The 22,359-nt window shown below is 36.0% G+C and overlaps 1 protein-coding gene across 4 annotated transcripts in view; it reads right to left on the bottom strand.

The window, feature by feature from the left end:
• Positions 1-22,359, bottom strand: part of Osbpl11 (oxysterol binding protein like 11) — an 80,713-nt gene that overhangs the window by 49,715 nt on the left and 8,639 nt on the right. For all 4 annotated transcript variants that reach the window (XM_026395530.2, XM_026395511.2, XM_026395504.2 and 1 more), the window contains exons 3-6: positions 12,930-12,998; positions 7,956-8,131; positions 7,038-7,117; positions 5,411-5,587 (exon numbers count right to left, since the gene is read on the bottom strand). In XM_026395530.2, the coding sequence (XP_026251315.2) occupies positions 5,411-5,587; positions 7,038-7,117; positions 7,956-8,131; positions 12,930-12,998 (502 nt within the window). The remainder of the gene's footprint in view (positions 1-5,410; positions 5,588-7,037; positions 7,118-7,955; positions 8,132-12,929; positions 12,999-22,359) is intronic.

A 22,359-nucleotide genomic window follows, 5' to 3' on the forward strand; every position in this document is an offset into this window, starting at 1 on the left:
TCCTTTACACTTATGTTCTGTATACTTCTCTGTTATAAAAGTCAATAAAAGATGAATAAAGGGAAAGAATCATAACTAAGATATTCATGACATAAATAATCAGAAATCACAATACAAAAACACTTAAAAGAAGAAAAAGAGTGTTTCTTTTTGCAAATAGCTCAAAAAAGCCACCTGATAGTACTGATTTTAGAAGTGATGTAAGAAAGTATAAACATTAAAATTTGGTAATGGCTCTCTATAAAACAAAAAAGCAAACTGATCATATATTTACAAAGAAGTGGAAAAGTAATCTGTGAAACTGAATTAGTAATTATTCCTGAACTATAAAACCAGTTTCTGAAAAGAGAGAGAATTTCAGGAATGCTGAAAACCTGGTCAACCTGAATTTTGTTGCTACATATGGCAATATGGAGAGTGTGTTACATCATCAGATAGCATCTAGTTTGACTGAAAACCAGATTAGGCCTATAATTTTAATCACTGTGTGTTAACGTCTAACTTACTAAAATTGTCACTTTAGGGCTGGGGTTGTGGCTCAGTGGTAGAGCATTTGCCTTGCATGTGTGAGGTGCTGGGTTCGATCCTCAGCACCTCAAAAAAATAAACAAAATAAAGGTACTGTGCTCATCTACAACTAAAAAAGTATATTTAAAAAAAAATGTCATTTTAGCTACTATGGGCTAGGATAACCCTAGCATGAAATGTGCACTGAATAACAAAAGTGAAACAGTAAGTAGTACTAACAGTAAATAGCAGATAATAAAAAGACCATTTTAATTGGGTAAATATTTTATATTATCTGATATCAAGCACAATATAACTTTTTCTCCATGAGTCAATTATTTTTGCCTCCTGTTACTTACAATCTAACAATGGACTTATTCAGGGACTTGGATTAAAATGTTCTGTTTAAGGGCTGGGGTTGTGGCTTAGAGGTAGAGCACTCGTCTAGCACCTGCAAGGTGCTGGGTTCGATCCTCAGCACCACATAAAAATAAATAAAATAAAGGTATTGTGTAAAACTACAAAAAAAAATATTTTTTTTTAAAAAAGGTTTTGTTTAAACTCATTCTGAATCATATTAAACTTCTGCATTACAATCTCCTGGAGCTGGATATTTGTAAAACAGGAATTCTCAAAGTATGTTCTGCAGATCCTTTTTCCACAGGGTAGGTGAAGTCAAAACTATGTTCATAATAATTTGAATAAGTTATTTACCTTTTAAAATATGGTAATATTTGCACTGATGGTGCAAAAGCAATGGGCGTAAAAACAGTGGAAGATTAGTGAGAATCAAGGTGGTGGCACCAACCCTATAAGGGATCACTGTATCCTTCACTACTGTGCACTCACAGAAAGCAAGCTAGTTTTTCGAGACACAATGGCACATTTCTGGAATCCCAGCTACCTGGGAGGCTGAGGCAGGAGAATGGCAAGTTTGAAGGCAGACTTGGCAACTGGGTGACCCTATCTCAAAATAAAAAATGAAAAATGGGCTAGGAGTGATCTGTGGTAGAGAGTCTCTGATTTCAATCCCCGAGAACAGAAAAAGGCCCTGAAAAAGCAGTAAAAATCACCAGGTTTACTACATCTTGACTTGAGTACACATTTTTAAAGTAAATACTGTGAAAAATAGCAAGTATTCATAAGGTATTTCTGTTGCATACCAAAGTAGAAAGATTGCCTAGAGAAAAAGCACTTCTGTGCCTGAGTGGCAAACTGAACTATTTTCTCCTGCTCCCCTTCCACAGATTACCATTTTTATGTGAAAGAATGACTAACAGAAAATCTGGCTATCCAAATTTGGGGGTAACTAAAATAGCTATTTTTTCAAAACTTAACAAAATGAGCTTATCATTTCCAAAGAAAAGACAACTGACTGTATTTGTTCTAATTATAAAATTTAAGCTTTAAAATGAAAATTAGAATTTTGGAAATCCTGTGTCTGCCACCATAGGTTTGATAGCTTCCCAATACTTAAAAGTTTTTTCTGGTAAGACTAATGAGGATGTTATTATGAATTTTAGACCGTGTATAAAATGGATCAACATTTGCCAGACCTGACTATAAATTAGTATCTCCCAAATGACCAATAAATGTTATTAGAAAATCATGGACCGCTTAAAAGATCTATTCAAGGTACAGGACAGATCAGTGGACTTGCATGTTATAGAACAGAAAAAAAAATCACTTACATTTATTAGATTTCACATTGCCTCTAACATTTAAGAAATTATCAGTTGTCAAGTTTTGGTGCACTTTCAATAAATAACCAAAATTATTTGAAAAAACTACAGAAACATCCCTTATTTCTCTAACACATATGATGTCAAATTTTCTTCATATATTTCAACCAAAAAAACAAATGGCAATAGATTGAGCGCACAAGCAGATATGAGAATTCTACTGTGTTGTATTAAATCAGATATCGAAGAGATTGGAAAAGTATAAAAACAATCCACTCTTTTCAGTAATAATTTTGTTAGTTTTGGCAAAAGATCATTATTTGGCATGAAATATTATTTATATTAACATGGGCTTCCGATAGTTCAAAATGATAAAACTTTTAAAATTTCTCGGTTCTGATTTCTAATATATCAATAAACTTAACCATATATAACAAATACTCTTGGAAGTCCTCAATAATTTTTAAGAATGAAAGGGATCCCAAGACCAAAAAGTTTGAGAACTGTTTCCTAGAACCTTAAGTCCGTTTAATATAAAGTTTTCTACACTTTTTAGAAGAGAAACAAAATTTGCATGGTATCAAAATATCTCCTCCCCAAGATATTAACTACAAAGGGAAAGATGGCAACTGTTGGTGAATAGAAGTCATCCTAAACAAGTGACTGAGGCCAACATAACCAGTAATAAGACATAGCAACATCATGACTCTTTGATATGACATACTGAGGACACAACATCTTTTCTGTGGCATTCTTTCCCAAAATGTATAATCTCATTCAAATCACAAGAAAGTATTATACAACTTCAAATTCAAGGAAAAAAAAAAGATCAGCTGGGCACAGTGGCACATGCCCATGATTCCAGCTACTTTAGAGGCTGAGACAGGAGGATCTCAAGTCAAAGGCCAGTCGTAACTTTTTGGTGAAACCTGTCTCTAAATAAAATATAAGAAAGACTGGTGGGGAGCGTAAGTGAGTGATAGATACAGTATCCCTTGGTTCAATTCCCAGTATCATTTTTAAAAAAAATTAAGTCTTCCTAAGTGTCAAGATCATGAGAGAGAAGAAATGATTAAGAAATAATTGCATGCTGAAGGAGACTAAACAGAAATAATAATTACATATAAAGCAGGATCCTGGACAAGATCCAGAACCAGAAGAAAAAAGTATCAAAAAAATTAAGTCTTCCTAAGTGTCAAGATCATGAGAGAGAAGAAATGATTAAGAAATAATTGCATGCTGAAGGAGACTAAACAGAAATAATAATTACATATAAAGCAGGATCCTGGACAAGATCCAGAACCAGAAGAAAAAAGTATCAGTACAAAAACTGCCAAAATTTGGGTAAGGACCATAGTTAATAGTATTATGTTAATATAATTTCCAGATTTTGATAATTATATTCTAGTTACTTAAGAGAGTAATATCACACAATCGGATAAAGAACATACAAAAATTCTATACTATTTTTCCAAATTTCCTGCAAATTTAAAAAGTTGTCTCAGTTTACTTAAGCTGACCTACAGTTTTAGCTTAATATAAATCTGTTTTTGTTGTTTTATTGTTACTGGGGATTGAATTCAGGGGCGCTTAACCATTGAGCCACATCCCCAGTCCTGTTTTGTATTTTATTTAGAAACAGGGTCTCGATGAGTACTAAGTGCCTTGCTAAGTTGCTGAGGCTGGCTTTGAACTCTCAATTCTCCTGCCTCAGCCTCCTGAGTTGCTAGGATTACTGGCATGGCCCACCATGCCTGGTTACACAAATATCTTCAGTCACTGTCTTAGATAAAAACTATTTCAGATAAGCTCAGAAACTCACACCTTCATACAGAACTTATAGTTCCCATAATGAAATACATCTAAGTCACAAACTAAAAATAGATTCTTGAACAGATGCCATCATAAACAAGACTAAAAAATTTCATGCCTCTAGAGACTAGCTGTGATGTTTTTTTTATTAGTGATTTTTAAAAAAAATTTTTTTAGTTGTTGATAGACCTTTACTTATTTATATGTGGTGCTGAGAATTGAACCCAGTGCCTCACACATGCCACGCAAGTGCGCTACCACTGAGCCACAGCCACAGCCACAGCCCCTGTGATGGTTTTTAAATAATCAGCAATAAACTACATTTTAAAAGAAAAAACAATGGTATGGAGGACTCAAAAATGGTGTAAACACACTAAAAAGATTGTTTTTTCAGAAACAGAATTATTCCATTAGCATATAGAAATGTTCACAGTACACTCGTAATTTTGAAGTTTGACCTGTTGTGTTCTTAAATGCAAAAGTACCACTTTAGTGAAGACACAGGCATTCACCTAAGACTTTTTTATGTATGTATGGAGTTGAGGGGTGGTAATGTCACAGAGACTGTCAAACAATGGTCACCACCCAAGTCCTAGAAATAATAACTAGAGCCATACTTCAGGGAAAGGCTACCATTAAACTAGTCAAGTTTGTAAGGTAATAGCTGTCCTTCCCTAAGAGGTAGTTGTTAAACTCTGGGGATATACTCTCTATACACAAAAAGTGACATGTTAAATACTAACATGTTGATATGAAAAGTATATTTAAAGACATAGGACCCTGTAGTGTGGATATTTTAAGAAATTACCACTGCACCAGTGAGAATAACAAAGCAATCGTTAGAGCACAAAAGAGAAGATCAGTTGATTAAAGCCTTCATAGAAGAGAAGCTATAAACAACAGGACTCAAGGACAAAGACCCAACCACACACAGGCAAGCAAAAAGCTTACTTGATTATTAATTTTTACAGTCTACTTTTAGGCTGGATGCAGTGGAGCATGCCTGTAACCCAGTGGTCTGGGAGGCTGAAACAGGACAATTACAAGTTTGAAGTCAGCCTCAGCAACTTTAGCAAGGCCCTAAGCAACTTAGTGAAACTCTGTCTTAAAATAAAAAAATAAAAAGAGCTATGAATGTAACTCAATTGTTTAGTACCTGTGGGTTCAAAGAGTCTACTTTTATTTGAGAACTGAAAGACATTTTAAAAATGCACATAACTGATAGAAATTTTGGGATATTGCATATAATCAATATTAATCACTGAATTATCTTAGCATACTAAATGAAAAATAACAAGGGCCCCAGAAGACAAAAATAGAGTATGTAAAAAAAAAAAAAAATTCTGTGACAAAATCAAGCCGGCAGTATACCATTTTGCATTTTAAGCTTGATTTTAATTCATACTTACTTCTCTGACTTCCACAAGATGGTCTGGAGGTAAGTGAGCTCTTTTGCTCACGGATTGCAGTTTGGAATGTCCAACATTAAAAAAAGAAATGGCATTTTGACTTGGTCTCCTCTGGGATATAGGAGAACTACCACTAGATGCAAGTGAGAAGCTCCGTGACTTCAGAGGAGGATTATTCTGTTAGACAAAGGAAAATAATTCTTTTTTTTCCCCCAATTTAGGCTTCTTAACCATCAAACTACCATATACTTGAGGTCTACACATGAAGAATTTTAAAAATTAAATTCAGAATTGACAAAAGAACATTTCAGAAGATGACAAAAATTTAAACATTTCACATATCCACAGTAAACTGGAAATTTACCCAGAAATTTTCCAGTTTTATACCTTCAAATAACTTTTTCACATTTTATAAGTATATTAGAATAACAAATTTTTTATGATTTCAGATTTTTAAGCATCATGATTAATACAAACACGGTACTCAACAATATGTAATCTAATAAATCTGATGAAACATGCACGTTTCTCTGGAACAAACTAGGGCTTTCTGATCATCACTAAAGAGTAGAATTTTGTAGTATATAAGAAAAACTATTATGTCAGATTTCCTGAAAAATAGACTACAGACCTAAATTACAAACAATTTTAAAAATCAGTTAGTAGAGCAAAACATAAGGAAGAATGGAAAAGAAAAGTCAAGTTATCACCTAAGTATTGAATCTTTTACACACACTGTCCATATATTACTTTTCAGACATCTCTAATTTAAAAAATACTCCAAAGAAGATAGATGAATGAGTGACAAATAAGCAAATGAAAAGATGTTCAACATGATTAGTCACTAGGGAAATGAAATCAAAACCACAATAAGAGGCTACTTTACTTATACCTACCTACTAGGGTGACTGAAATTTTTCATTCGTAAAGAACAATAACAAGTATTGGCAAGAATGTGGATAAACTGGAACCCTCATACATTGTTGGCAATGTAAAATGGTATGCTGTGTTTTAAAAGTTTGGCAGTTCTTCAAAAAGTTAGAACTAACACAATTCAGCAATTCCACTGTTACATACATATTCTAGAGAAAGGAAATCATATGTTCACCCAAAAGCCTGAACACAAATGTTGGCAGTATTCATAGTATCCTTCAAATGGAAACAATCCAAAATTTCCATTGGCTGGCTTGTGGATAAGCAAAATGTTACATCCATAAAATGGAATATTATTCACTTTTTAAAAAGAACAAAGTACATGCAACAGTGTAGATGAATCTTGAAAACATTATGCCAAGGGGAAAAAGCCAGACATAATAAGCCATATTTTGTATAATTCCCTTTATATAGAATCCGTGGAAATAGGAAATAGAGTAGTGTTTGCCAAGGACTTGGGAAAAGCTGAATAAGGACTTCTGGTGGGTATGAGTTTTTGTAGTAGGTTATGGAAATGTGGAATTAGATGACTGCAATGGTTGTACAACCTTGTCAATATACCAAAACCATGAAATTCTACTTTTTAAAAGGATACATTTGATGGTATGTAAATAGTATCTCAGTTTAAAGATAAAAAGGACAACAACACTCTTTTCCCATTTTGTGCATTAATACTGTTTATAAATCCACATACCTTTCCAATGGCTTCAGTGTGGTGCTGTGTACATATCTGAAGTCTGCTAACCCAATGTTGTCGCTCTTTAGCATCTGTGGCTGATTTTAAAAAGTCTAAGTTATTCCCTTTTATTTTTATTTCAGAATATAATTGTCCATAACTAAAGAACAGATGATTAAAAAGCAAAGATTGGTTCCACTCTCCCTAGATCAAATTTTCCTCCCTGACTAGAGGAAAATAGGAAAGAGCTCAAAGAATCAACCTTGTTAGGGAAAATAGTAGCTAAGTGTAGAAATTTCATAAGGAAGATAAAGCACATGTGTACATGCAACTAGGTGGGGTTATGAGACTGACTTAGGTTTCTTACAATAAAATGTTCTTAATGTTCTTAATTAAAGAAATAAGTTTTATTAAGGATTTGAGGTATCATTAATACTTTCAGATCTTAGCATTACCATTATACTTTGTATTTATTTAATGAAAAAACACAAATTTCTATACGAATAAAAATATCTAAACAGAAATTATGCTTTATTTTAATGAATACAGACATTGTAATAAATCCCAACTATATACATTAGTCACTAAAAACTGCAAAGAGGGTATACAAATGAAATCAAGTAAAGGGGCAAAAACACCTCTGAGGCAGACATTAAAACATTATTTAGATTTCTCAGTCATCAGCGTTTTGTCTACACAGAGTTTTTGAGAGGATACAATCCTAAAAAGACATGACCACTGGCCCACTTTGAAAAAAGTTATATATTGAAACAGATTCATAAATTCTCAAGAACAGTTCCAAGACCCAGAACATTGTGTCTATATTACCAATGACAGTAGTTTCTACTTCTAAAACCCAAATAAAAGCAGGTAAGTACACCAACCTCTCAAGGAAAGAAGAAAATCACAATATTAATTCTCATATCACAGTCGTACCTCTCAGTTTATACTGCTCCCCACTGGCGGCATTAACAGTAAAAGTGTGAGAGTCTTCATCACTGGGTGATATTACAGCTCCTGCAAGCTGCAAAGTACCTCTGGGTTTTTGATTTCTAGACTGTTCATTCACAAAGTATTCCAATAGCCCAGCTTCATTGTTTAAGACAAAAAACCTGTAATAATATTAAGAAACTGTAATTTTTTATTTTAAAGAGAGAGAGAGAAGAGAGAGAGAGAATTTTTAATATTTATTTTTTAGTTTTCGGCGGATACAAAATCTTTGTTTGTATGTGGTGCTGAGGATTGAACCCGGGCCGCATGCATGCCAGGTGAGCGTGCTACCGCTTGAGCCACATCCCCAGCCCCAAGAAACTGTAATTTTTAAACACTTCCCCTAGCCAAACCAAAGCAAAGCAAATTTCAGTCACTTAAAATCCTTGGGGTTAGCCAGGTGCAGTGGCACACTCCTGTAATCCCAGTGATTTGGGAGGGTGAGATAGGAGGACTGCCAAATTGGAGGCCAGTCACAGCAATTTAGCAAGACCCTATGTAAAACAAGCGGGCAGAGGCTGGAGATGTAGCTCAGTGATAGAGTGCTTCCTTAGCATGCACGAGGCCCCGAGTTCAATCTCTAGTATAAAATAAAAACAAAATAATGGGGTTATGTTACTAAAAAAATAAAATTCAAAAGCAGTTCCAGAAGTAGCACTTGGAAACACTATGATGGATTTCCTAGCAGTAAAAATTTTGGCAAAGTTTAGTGAGTTTAATAAAAACACAAAACTGAGGGGCAAGCATCTATTTAACTTTGCCCTATTTCAATGCCGGTGCTTATTTTTCCAAAGATTTGAAGGGATTATTTAAATTAACATAAAATAGCTATTGACATTATCTCACACTTCTAAGACACATGACCTCCCCTTTATGTCCATATTAATCTAAAAACATTACTCTTGCAACCTGGAAAATTCTGTTAGCAAGAAAATGATCTCGTTGGTGCAGTGGCACTATAATCCCAGCCGCTTGGTAGGCTGAAGCTCAGAGGATGGCGAGTTTAAAGCCAGCCTCAAACAAAAAGCAAAACGGTAAAAAGCAACTCAGTGAGACCCTGTCTCTAAATAAAATACAAAATAGGGCTAGTTATATTGTTCAGTGATTGAGTGCTTAGTATGCATGGGGCCCTGAGTTCAATCCCCAGTAATGAAAATGAAAAAATAAATAAATAAAGGATCACAGAGAAACTGTCATGAGTATCCAGCACAGGTGCAATCTGGATACTCATGACAGTATCTAATCTTTTGTTAGTTCCTCTGCAGGATGTGGGAAAAAGGGGTAAGCAAGCAAAAGGACAGGCCTACTAAGCCTATGGCCTTTCCACATGTTCTTAACCTTTCTGTTCCCTCCTCATTGCTCCACCTATTTGCTTTATGCTGAAGATCCAGTATAACTATGCTGTGCCTCAAGAACTCCAGCTAGATACACAGAAAATGGAAAAGGAAGTTTTAATCAAGGTGGGCTTACAGCAGTTGATGTGACAAATTGAGACCTCTATGATTGGACAAACTGGCAAAGAGTAAGGGCTCTGTGTTTTCAGTCGCAAACAGGAATGGGTTGTCTTCATTCCTATACCTTCTGGTGCTGCTACACTGGCCTTGTGCAATAATATAAACAGTTGTGCCTTCTTCCCTGGCCTCAACTTGCCACTAATCTGAAATGCCATCTCTTATGGTTTGGATATGTGTACCCGAAAAAGCTCATGTGTGAGACAATGCAAGAAAGTTTCAAGGTGAAACAATTGGGTTATGAGAGCCTTAACCTAATCAATATATTAATCCACTTAAATGTATTAACCACGTGGTAAATGTAGGTAGGTAGGGTGTTGCTGACTGCGGGCATGCCTTCAGGGTATATATTTTGTCCCTGAAGCTCAGGGCTCAGCTCTCTCTGTGCTTCCCGATTGTCATGTCCTGAGATGTCCTCCCTCCTCCACAACCTTCTGCCCTGATGTTCTGCCTCACTTGGACCCAGAGCAATGGAGTCTGCCATCCATGAACTGAGACCTCTCAAACTATGAGAGCCAAATAAACTCTCTCTCCTCTAAATTGTTCTTGTTAGGTCTTTTGATTGCCCAAGTGAGAAAACTAACATAAAACCTGTTATATATACTAAGCCTTATATGCTTAGATCTATTTGGGGCTTTCTTAATTGTGAGGCTTTCTTAATAATATTTAATGTGCACAAAGTCCTAAGAGAACAAAGAATAGCATTAAGAAAAAAGATAGGGCTGGGGATGTGGCTCAAGCGGTAGCGCGCTCGCCTGGCATGCGTGCAGCCCGGGTTCGATCCTCAGCACCACATACCAACAAAAGATGTTGTGTCCGCCGAGAACTAAAAAATAAATAATAAAAATTCTCTCTCTCTCTCTCTCTCTCTCTCTCTCTCTCTCCTCTCTCACTCTCTCTTTAAAAAAAAAAAAAAGAAAAAAGAAAAAAGATAAGCCAGGCATGCTGGTGCACACCTATAAATCCAGCTATCTGGGAGGCTAGGCAGGAGAACTGCCAGTTCCAGACCAGCCTGGACAACTTAGTGAGACTGTTATCAAAATAAATTTTAAAAAACATGTGCCAGGCCCTGGTTTCAATCCCTGGTACTGCCAAGAAAAAAAAAAAAAAAAGACAAGGAATTCTTAAAATGCTGTGTACTATTTAAATGTGTGAATATTCAAAAGCTCACAAAAAAAACTGAGATGGAAAAATGCAAATGAAAGGCTTGACATGCCCCCCCCTTTTTTAAATAAAAAAATTAGAAATGACCAGCTGCAGAGGCGCACACCTATAATACTAATTACTCAGGAGGCTAAGACATGGTTGCACATGACTATAATCCAGCTACTTCAGCTATTCAGGAAGTTGAGGCAGGAGAACTACAAATTCAAAGCCAGCCTGGGCAATTTAGTGAGATCCTATCTCAAAATAAAAATAAAATAAAAAGGGCTTTGGATGTAGCTTAGTGATAGAATGCCCTGGGTTCAATCTCTAATACCACCATCACCAAAAAAAAAAAAAAAGCTGGAGAACTTTAGTAGGAATGAGTCCCTTCTAAATTTTCCTACCCAGCTTTGACCTCTCATATGACCTCCAACTTCATAATGCCATCTCTATTCAATCCTTCTTAACAATCCTTCAAGTTAAACAAGGACTAACCTTTTCTCTTAAAAAAAAAAAAAAAATCACATTTTTCAGCAGTGCTTCTACTGCTCTCTAAAGTGTCCAAGAACCATTCTTTCATACATTATTTTCATTTTCAAGTTACTTAAGGTAGGAAGGCAAATCCACCTCCTGTTATTCCATCATGGCCAAAAGTAGAAGTCTCCAGGTGAATGTGAATTAGAAACAGCATGATAGGGCTGGGGCTGTAGCTCAGTGGCAGAGTGCCTGCCTCGCACATGTGAGGCACTGGTTTCGATCCTCAGTAACACATAAAAATAAATAAAGATATTGTGTCTATCTATAACTAAAATTTTTTTTTTTAAAAAAAGAAAGAAACAGCATGATATAACATATACAACTTTGTAAAAATAATGTCTATAAAAACAGACTTTGGGGTAAGAATTATCTGATTTCAAATTCTAGTTTCATCACTAAACCACAATAAAATACCACTCCACACCAATGGGATACCATTTTAAACAAAAATCAAAGAATTACAAATATTGGCAAAGTTGTAGAAATTAGAATCCTTGTACCTTGTTGGTGAGGATGTAAAATAGTATGGTAGCTGTGGGAAACAGTTTGGAATCCCTCACTCCCAAATTAAACATGAGCCACCCATGCATGGTAGTATATGCCTCTAGTCCCAGCTACTTGGGATACTGAGGCAAGATGACTGCTTGAACCCAGGAGTTTGAGGCAAGTTTGGGCAACACAGCAAGAACCCATCTCCTTAATAATAATAATAATTATATATATATATAAAAAAAGAATTACTATGTGACCCACCAACTTTACTTCTGGGTATAGAGAAAAAGCAGAGACTTGAACAGATACTGATTACCCAATATTCACCACTATTCACAGCAGCATTATTCACCATAGCCAAAAGGTAAAAGGAATCCAAATGTCTATCAACAGATGAATGGATAAACAAAATGTATTACATATATATAATGGAATATTATTCGGCCTAAAAAAGAAAGAAGTTCTGACACATGGCTACAACATAGTTGAATCTTGAAGATAGTGCTAAGTGAAATAGCAAGTCACAAAAAGACAAATATTGTGTGACTCCACTTATAAGAGGTACTGGGAGTAATCAAAATTGAAGACAAAAGTAGAACAGTAGTGGCCAGGGGGTAGTAGAAGGGGAGTTTTTACATAATGGATATAGACTTTTAGTTTGAAAAAATGAAAAAAGTTCTGGAGATGAATGGTGGTATTAATTGTACAAACATTTAAGTGTATCTAATGGTATCTAATAGTTTATAATAGTTAAAATGGTCTATCTTTGGTATTTCATGACAAAAAAAGGTTTTTGGTTTTTTTTTTTTTATTTTTATCTCTGCCCTGCAACTATCAGTTCCACAAAGATTTGACTGGCTTTCTTACTTGCTAATTGCTGTGTGACCTTGGGGTGGTTCTTTAATCTCTCCAAGGTCCCAGAGAAGTTTTGAGAAATACCTATTTCTTTCCCCTCAGAACATAAGCTCTGTAAGTATAAAAAGCATAAGACAGGTAAACACATGACTCTAATCCTAATGTAAGAGTACTTTTGAGGTATTTAAAGCTGTCACTTGAACGCCCTCACCTTCTAAGAAAGAAAATAAAGTCACCAAACTTTAGAAAACCCAGGAGAAATTCTTTTCTAAAAAGTTTCCTGTCATATTTTTACTGAGGTAATATCTGAATGTAAAACTACCAGCCCCATTTTTCTGGTTTCTTAGGAGAGACTGATGTCATATAAACAATCACTTACCTGTATTGCCACCCAGTGACAAGGTTGGTGTACTTCATTAAATAGCCATATACATTTTCCATGTGATCACTATTAAAAAGAAAGAAAGAAAGAAAGAAAGAGAAAGTCAATTAAAATTAAAAGTCTCAAGAAGGTAATTGCAAACTTTTGAAAATGGCTATAGATATAGATATTTTCCATAAATGCCTCAAATTTTCTTTAGAAATAAAATATTAAAAGGGTTTAACAGAGGGGCTGGAGTTATGGCTCAGCCCCTAGAACATGTGAGGATCTGGGTTTGATCCTCAGTACCACATAAAAATAAATAAAATAAAGGTGTCCAACTATAACTAAAAAATACTTTTTAAAAAAGAAAGAAAAAAAGGGTTAACAGAGGCATTTAATTTCCCAAATTTCATACCTATAGGACTTTATTTTATTAGATTTCTTCAAAACAAGTGTAATATATCATACATTATTATGTATTAGATTTACTGCAAACAAAATCATTATACAAATATAAAATTTCATATATTCTCTGACCTATTCTTATCTATATATAGATATGTATGCATAGCATATAGATACGTATGCTGTTTATAAATTAAAATGTTGTGTCAGACTTCTTCAATAGTTATACAATAAAATCCAGTTTTATGGTTCAAAAATAATCTAAAAAAGGTATCTAGATCAAATATTGCCTCCTTACTCTGGTGGAACATACAAGGGGCCAAGTTCTGTCTTTGAGTCTTGGTTTCTAAAATAAAGAATCTTGGAGGGTATGTTGTTGTTTTCCAGTTAGGAGGATCAAACCCAGGATCTTGGTACATGCCAGGGAAGCATGGGGTACCATTTAGCTATTCCCTTTTTATTTTGAGTCAGTATCTTGCTAAGTTGCCCGGGCCAACCTTGAACTTTTGATCCTCCTGACTCAAGTCTCCTGTGTGCCTGGAGTAGCTGGAGTAAAGACTGAGTACATGTCCCCTCTCCCCCTGCATTTTTCTTCCATTCCAGGGTTAGCAAGCAACATTGTTTATTAAATTAAACTCTTCAAGTGCTTTTTGGTTTCAGGTCATTAATCTCAGGAAAACAAAGGTTTCTAAAATGTCAGCCCAAAGTTCTGATAACTAAACACTGTTCTGCCATGTTATTAAAACTGACAGCACCAGCTGAATTCTCATTTCAATATTTTCTAAACCATGCAATTAAAAGGAAGTCCCCTCCCTACCCCTTTCCTTCCTCTTCCTCTCCTCTCTCTCTCTCTTTTTTTTTTTTTTTAATTTTGCCACTGGGGAATGAATGCAGAGGTGCTTTACCAGCCCCAGCCCTCTTTATTTTTTATTTTGAGACAAGGTCTTGTTAAGTTGCTGAGGCTGGCCTTTAACTTACAATCCTCCTGCCTCACCTTCCCAAATCCCGAGGATTACAGGCATATGCCATGGCACCTAGCAAGAAAGGATTCTTCTCTAGAAAACCACTTTGGGGTTTTGGCTAGAGTTTCTATACTTCCATCCCCAGGTCACATCCAAGTTACTTCTGTTCCTTTGGTACTTCAAGAAGCAGAGAAATACTTTGCTTGCCGGGTTCCCACATCTTTCTCAAGGTTCAGGCTTAAATAGCTCTTTGAGAATCACAGGAATCCCAGTGCCCATGGAGACTGTCTCAAAATAATTTTCCACTGAATTCCTTCTCTGTTTTCTGTTTTAGGTATTTAACACCTAAGTTCATCTTCTCTAACCTATTCTTACCTATAAAATTTACTAGTCCATTTTATCCTGGAACTATATAACCTCTATATTTATACTGTCCAACAATCCACAAAAAGGCTGGTAGTATACCACCTAAATTAGATATTTCTTCAACATGACGAGATATTTCATAATTCACTATTTGGGGAATTTCTCCTTAATCTAGGTTCTCTATGCCAAGTCTTTGTTTCTAAACAAGTGTCAATTCATAGCCATTAGCATGTAGTAGAAGCAATTAGGACTGGTTCTAGAACTGCATGTATTCTTCAAATAATGCAAACTATAAGGAGAATCTTTTGAAAACCTTACATATAACATGTATATTTGAAGAAAAAAGTTTTATTTAAAAGCAATCAGGGGCTGGGGTTGTAGCTCCGTGGTAGAACGCTTGCCTAGCATGCGTGAGGCACTGGGTTCAATCCCCAGCACCACATAAAAATAAACAAAACAAAGGTACTGTGTCCATCTCCAAATTAAAAAAAAAAAAAAAACTTAAGTATAAAAGCAATCAAAGAAAATGCATCATTTCTTTTACCTTTTCTCAGTCACTACTTTCATTTTACTAACAATAGTTCTCATTTCCAAGTTACTACTATCAGTCATTTAGTAGTTAACAATGAATTTTTTAAAGCAGACAATTTCAATATCATACACTAAAACAATCTAAAGTATACCCTTATATATCACAATATAGTAATGTTTTGTGTATTTTTTATTGTTATATTTTATCAATGCATATATCTAAAGAGTTAACTTTCTCACAAAAATTACAAGGATACTGTCATGGCTTATTTGATAATAGCATAAAGCCAGACTCAAAAGAACCAAATTCAAATAAGCAACTACAAACTTTTGGCTTATTTTTACTAAATAAAACATCTGTCCCCAGATTTCAAAGGGTCAAAGTAAGAACATTCTATTCTTTGGAACAGCTGGTTGCACTGTCCCTCATCTTCCTCTTTTTATGTATCTCAAGCCACAGCTACTATTTAATGCAATCAGCTAACATGGAATGACTGTGCCATCTGGTGGCTAACATAAAGAGCCATGTGACAACACCTTTGGTTCACCCCAAATTCTTTGATACATGTTAAACATGCAAGGATTTCAGATTAGAAATGCTCACCAGTAAACTCTATACAAATATTCTAAAATCTGAAAGCTGTGAAACCTGAAACATTTCTGGTCCCAAGTGTTTCTTTTTCTTTTCTTTCTTTTTTTTTTTTTTTTTTTGTAGTTGTAGATGGACACTATGCCTTTATTTTGTTTATTTTTATGTGGTGCTAAGGATCAAACCCAGTGCCTCACATATGTTAAGCAAGCACTCTGCCACTGAGCTACAGCCCCAACCCCCCAAATGTTTCTGATAAAGGATACTCAACCTATGACCTATAGTACCTCCAACCTTCCGGCTTTACTCATTTAAAACAGGTGAATTTTCAAAGGGAAAATAGTAGTATAGAGGAAAAGGACCAGGGGCAGGAAGGAAAAGAAATACTAGGGAACAATATTGATTAAATTATGCTGTTACCTTATGTTCACGTGTAAGTATGTAACAATAAATCCCACTATTATGTATAATTATAATGCACCAATAAAAATTAAGGAGAGGGCTGGGGTTGTGGATCAGTGCTGGAGCACTTGCCTAGCATGTGTGAGGCAATGGGTTCAATCCTCAGCACCACATAAAAATATATAAATAAAATAAAGGTATTATGTCCATCTACAACTTAAAAAAAAAACGGAGAAAAAGAAAAATTGTAGTCTTTTTTGAAAAAATATGTCAGTTTTTGTAGATTTTAATGTATCTATTTTAATAAAATATAATTATTAAAGTGGGAACACACTACATATCTGATTATATCAAACTACTTCATGTTCTATGAAGTAGAATTGACAGTCTAAAAAACTTAAGACACAGCTCAGAAGGCTGAGGCAGGAGGACTGTGAGTTGAAAGCCAGTCTCAGCAACTTACCAAGGTCCTAAAAATACAAAAAAAGGACTGAGGATGTGGTTCAGTGATTGAGTGCCCCTGGGCTCAGTCCCTAGAACTAAAACAAAACAAAAAAACAAAAAACTTAAGACACTGAAAAATAAACTATAAGGGGTTGGGCTCAGCAGTAGAGTGCTTGCCTAGCATGTTCAAGGCACTGGTTTCAATCCTCAGCACCAAATAAAAATAAATAAATAAATGAAATAAAGGTATTGTGTCCAAGTATAACTAAAAAAATAAAATAAACTATAAGCCAGGTACAGTGGTACACACCTGTAATCCCAGAGACCTGTGGGGGCTGAGGCAGGAGTATAGTAAGATCAAAATCAGACTCAGCAACTTAATAAGATCCTGTCTCAAATAAAAAATAAAAGAGTTGGGGATGTGGCTAAGTAGTAAAGCAATGCTGGGTTCAATCCCCGGTATTAAAAAAAAAAAAAAATGATATGGAAGGACTGAAATGTAGCTCAGTGTGCCTAGCATGTGCCCGGCCCTGGGTTCAATCCCAGTACCACCAAAATTGAGTCATGAGCAGTGGTGCATGCCTGTAATCCCATCTAGTCAAGACTCTGAGACTTGGATTGCCAAATCAGCCTCGGCAACCTAGTGAAAACTCAGTCTCAAAACAAAAAATAAAAAGGGCAAGGGTGGGGCTGGAGATGTGGCTCAGCGGTAGCGCGCTCGCCTGGCATGCGTGCGGCCCAGGTTCGATCCTCAGCACCACATACAAACAAAGATGTTGTGTCCGCCGAGAACTAAAAAATAAATATTAAAAAAAAAAATTCTCTCTCTCTCTCTCTCGCTCTCTCTCTCCTCTCTCACTCTCTCTTTAAAAAAAAAAAAAAAAGGCAAGGGTGAGTAACTAATGCCTTTACTGAAATAGAGGTTGCAGAGAAAATTTTGCAATTAATCCAATTTAACATGTTGGATTTAAGGGTATTACAGAACATATACAGGGAGATATCCTGTAAGGTGATGACAATATTTATGTCTGAGATATTAATTTCGAAGTCTTCAGCATATATACACAGAAAATATTTGAAAACATGATGGCAAATAAGATTACCTAGGAAGTAAATTATGAGGGATGAAACAGGGTCTAAGGAGAACTCTAAAGGAAAATCTTAAGTGCAAGCAAGAAAAGCAAGTGATCAGGAGTTGAGAAATAGAAGGTAGAAAACTATGAGAATACAGTAACCAGAGTCTTAAGATAAATCTGTGGCCAAGTACTACTGAGAGAAAGATAAGTAAGAAGATGATTAAGACATTTCTATTAGATTTAACAACCCAAAGATAACAGTTTAGAGAAATTTTACTTAGGACAGGGCCAGCTGGCAATAAATGAAGAGCAACTAGAAGAAACAGGGATGGCTAAGGGGATGGGAAGTGGGCTTAAAAGAGGGTAGTTCTAAGTATATAATGAGAAGGAAGGAGTAAAGACTCAAGACTCAGGAGTAAGAGGGAAATGGGAAACAGGTGGGCTTCAGAGCCTAGGCACAAGAATTAGATACTGTGAAGGTTAATTTAATGTGTCAACTTGATTGGGCCATAGGATTCCCACAATAAACACTATTTCTGGGTGTCTGTGAAGGTGTTTTTCAGTATGCAAAAAAAAAACAAAACAGTATTTATAAAAAAAAAAAAAAAGGAAGGAGGGAAGATTCATTTCCTTCCTGTATGCCCATCTGAACTAGAACACTGGTCATCTCCTGGCCTTGCACAGGAATTTAAATCATTGGCTTCCCTGGTCTCAGGCCCTCAGACTCAAGCTGAAATTACACCACCAGTTTTCTTCAGTCTTCATCTTGCAGCTAGCAGAGCTTTGTATTTTGAGTTTGTATAATAACATGAACCAATTCCTCAGAATCTCAATCTCCATCAATCCCCCACATAAAAAAAAAAGACACAAATCTATATCTGTTGGCATAGTTATAAATACATCCTATTGGCTCTATTCCTGGGAAGAACCCTAACAGACACCTTATAGCATTTAACTACAGGCAATAATTTATGCAAGCTGTTGTCAGTAAAAAGAAAGTACCAGTCAAGGTACAGGTTAAAATCCCTATTTCTATGAGGCAGAAAGTATCCTTTGAAAAGGTGTAGTTTTGATTCATTTCATGGACTATAAAGAGCATGATGGCCATGCATGGTAATGCATGTCTATAATCCCAGCAGCTCAGGAGGCTGAGGCAGGAGGATTGAGAGTTCAAAACCAGCCTCAGCAACTTAGTGAAGCCTTAAGCAACTTAGCAAGACTCTTTCTCTAAATAAAATACAAATAAGGGCTGGGGATGTGGCTCAGTGGTTAAGTGGGTTCAACTCCTGGTATGTATGTATGTGTGTATAAATCAATCAACCAGTCAATAAATAGCATGATGAAGGGAGGGAGTAGTTTACTTAGCTGAGGAAAAAGCAACTGACATCAAGTAATAGTAGTGGCTACAGCATAGGTACCTCCCCCTGCTGTACAAACAAAAACTCTCTAAGTGTGCTCTCTCTCTTGCATGTGATGTCCTGTGCCACCTAAGGACTCTGTCAGCAAGAAAGCCAACACAGATGTGGCTCCTTGATTGTGGACCAGAAAAACTGGAGACAGCCTACTGGAATCCTGGGGGAGCTGCTCCAGAGTGTATGTAGAGTAGATCCAGTCAGCTCAAGGAATTAACTGCAGTGAACCTTCCAATTAGCCACCAAGATTCCATTCAATGAATAACTTGTTGCCCCAAAGTCTCTAAGTCTGCTTAACTAGGGAACCCAACCACTCATTATCAATATACATACAAATTCTGAATATCTGTAATTAGGTGTTTAGACATGGAAGAACTATTTGTTTATTTGTATGGTATTAGGAATTGAACCCAGGGGTGCTCTGTTATAGAACTTCACCCCCATCCTCTTTTTATTTTTTCTTTTGAGACAGGGTCTCACTCACAAGGTTGCTAAGGCTGGCCTCCAACTTGGGATCTTCCTGCCTTAGCCTCCCAAGGCACTGAGATTACAGGCATGTATCACTGTGCCCAGCTTGTAATTTATTTAACTTTTTAATTTCCCCAGTAGCAATGATTACTTCTTATTCATCCCTTTAGCACCTAGAGTATGGCCTGAGATATAACAGGTACTCAATAAATGTTGAATGAATTAAACGATAGAAAGAGAGAAGCAAAATTTTTCTGTCCTCTCTCCTGCAGAGAGTCTTAAAAAAAAAATGTTAATGCTCTTTGGCCTAAATTTCACTTCTAGATAATGAGTCTAAAACAAATGTTTAGAAATGTAGACCAAAACAAAAACCTGAAACAGGGTTGGGGTTGTGGCTCAGTGGTATAGCATTTGCCTAGCATGTATGAAGCACTGGGTTCAATTCTCAGCACCACATAAAAAAATAAATAAAAGATATTGTGTCCATCTACAGCTAAAAATGTTTAAAAAAAAAAAAAAACCCAAAACAAAAACAACACAACTTTGTAGGCAAAGTTAATGCACAACTATGTTCACTATGGCACTATTTATTGTGGTTAAAAAAAAAAAAAGAAGTGTGTGTGGCAGGGAGATAAAAGGGGGGGACAAACTAAATGAAGTAGTATTCACCAATTAAAATGTTTATGAATTTCTAACATAGGGTACTGTTTATTATGATCATTAAAATTGCAAGTCACAAAATGTTATGTAATATACAAAATATATGCACAGAATAAAAGTACATAAAATAGCAATTGTAATTGTAGTTTATCACTAGATGGAAGAATTATCAGTGGTATTTACCTTGTTCCCTTTAATGTTTTACATTTTCCAATTTTCATATTATATTATTTTTACAATCAAAACATTTTTTAAATGTTCAATTGCTGAGTATGGTGGTGCACACCTATAATCCCAACAATTTAGGAGGCTGAGGCAAGTCTGAGGCCAGTCTCAGCAACTTAGGGAGGCCCTAAGCAACTTTGCAAGACCCTGTTTCAAAATAAAAAAATTAAAAGGTCTGGAGATGTAGCTCAGTGGTAAAGTGTCCCTGGGTTCAAACCCCAGTACCAAAAGAAAAAGTTCAATTATCTGAAATAAGTGGAACACTAGGCACAGAGCAATTTACACTTATTAACATTATGAAATGAGCAGGACGCGGTAGTGTGTGCAAATAGTCCCAGCTATTTGGGAGGCTGAGGCATTCAGATTGTTTGAGCCAGAAGTTCAACACCAGCCTGAGTAATGTATGAAAATAAAAATTAAAAAGCGAACTGGAGGACAGATCAATAGTAGATCACTTGCTTAGCATTCTCCAGACCCCTGAGTCCTATCCCCAGCTCCCCTAAACACATACACACACCAGTATAAATGAAATATTTTAGAACTTTCCAATGTGACTCTATGAACAATACTTTTTGGGATATGGAACTGAGTTTCCCATAAATCCTTAATTCCTAAAATAGAATACACACACCCAAAACTAGGCTGAGTACCTAGTTGAACAGGGTAAAAACTATAATTTCTTTTTAGCACAAATTTACATGACTGTAAGAAATTAAAGCATTTTTATATCAAAACTCACATAAATGTTAAAAAGATATTTGCTCTCTCCTCACACATGTCCATGTGGAGAACTTGCCCTGAGACCTCTTGTCCTCTCTCACCACTCCCCACCCTGACTGTTCCCCCTTATTCCTCTGTAGCTGGCATGAATATAGTTCAGTCCCTCCTGGGCTCTTCTCCTAGGAGCTATTATCTTGATCACATCCCACATAGGTGAGGGAATGGGTATCTGCCATAGGAGGGATGGGCTGGCTGAAATAAAAGCTATATAAGTAATACATCAGAAATAAAGACAAAAGGCAAGAATAATTTTAAAGCAGGGACATGAGGGGTCGACCAGAGGGGTCTGGCTTCTAACAATGAAAAGCCTCTCCCCCTTTTATTTACAGATGATCCGTAGGTGTAAGGATTCAGTATGGAAGGAGTCTTGTTTTAGTGTTTGCTTCTCTGTGTGGCAGGGTTCTTGCAGTAAACAGGTTGGTTCTTGGCAGGTTACTCCCATCTCTGGGGCTGTGTTTGAACTTGACCTGTGAGCTAGATCAGGGTGCCAGTTTGAGTTGGGCATTCTCTAACCACAGGATTCCACCTGAGAGTTCCCAAAACATCAACTTCCCTGCCTCAGGGTTCAAACATTGCTCAGTTCATACACAGCTCATAAATGGCTTCCCACAGATCTACCTGCCTACCCAAAGAAGGTATTCTTACTTGATCTCTGACAGAGAGAGACAAGGTCTCAGTTACCTGTGACTGGGTAAGCAGGCATGTCTAATTGCAGAGTAAAATATTAGCAAACCTACTCTACCCAGGATAAAGCCATTTTCTCCAGTGAGCTTTTCCAGTAATACAATTGATCATTTCCTCACACCAGAATGGCTATTGCTAAAAGAAGAGTAAATAAAAAGTGTGGTGAGGATAGGGAGAAATTGGAACCCTTATGCATTGATGGTAAGAATGTGAAATGGTGCCACTGCTATGGAAAACTATGTCAGTTCCTCAGAAAAAATTAAGACATGGAATTACATATGGTCCATCAATTTCACTTCTGGGTATATACAAAAGTACTGCATGGCAGAGACTCAAACACATACCTGTACACCAATTTCACAATAGCCCAAGGAGGAAACAATGTAAATATGCACACACAATGAAAGATTATGCAGCTTCCAAAAGGAAGGAAAATCTGGT

The sequence above is a fragment of the Urocitellus parryii genome, chromosome 2, assembly GCF_045843805.1.
Source record: "Urocitellus parryii isolate mUroPar1 chromosome 2, mUroPar1.hap1, whole genome shotgun sequence".
NCBI lineage: Eukaryota > Metazoa > Chordata > Mammalia > Rodentia > Sciuridae > Urocitellus > Urocitellus parryii.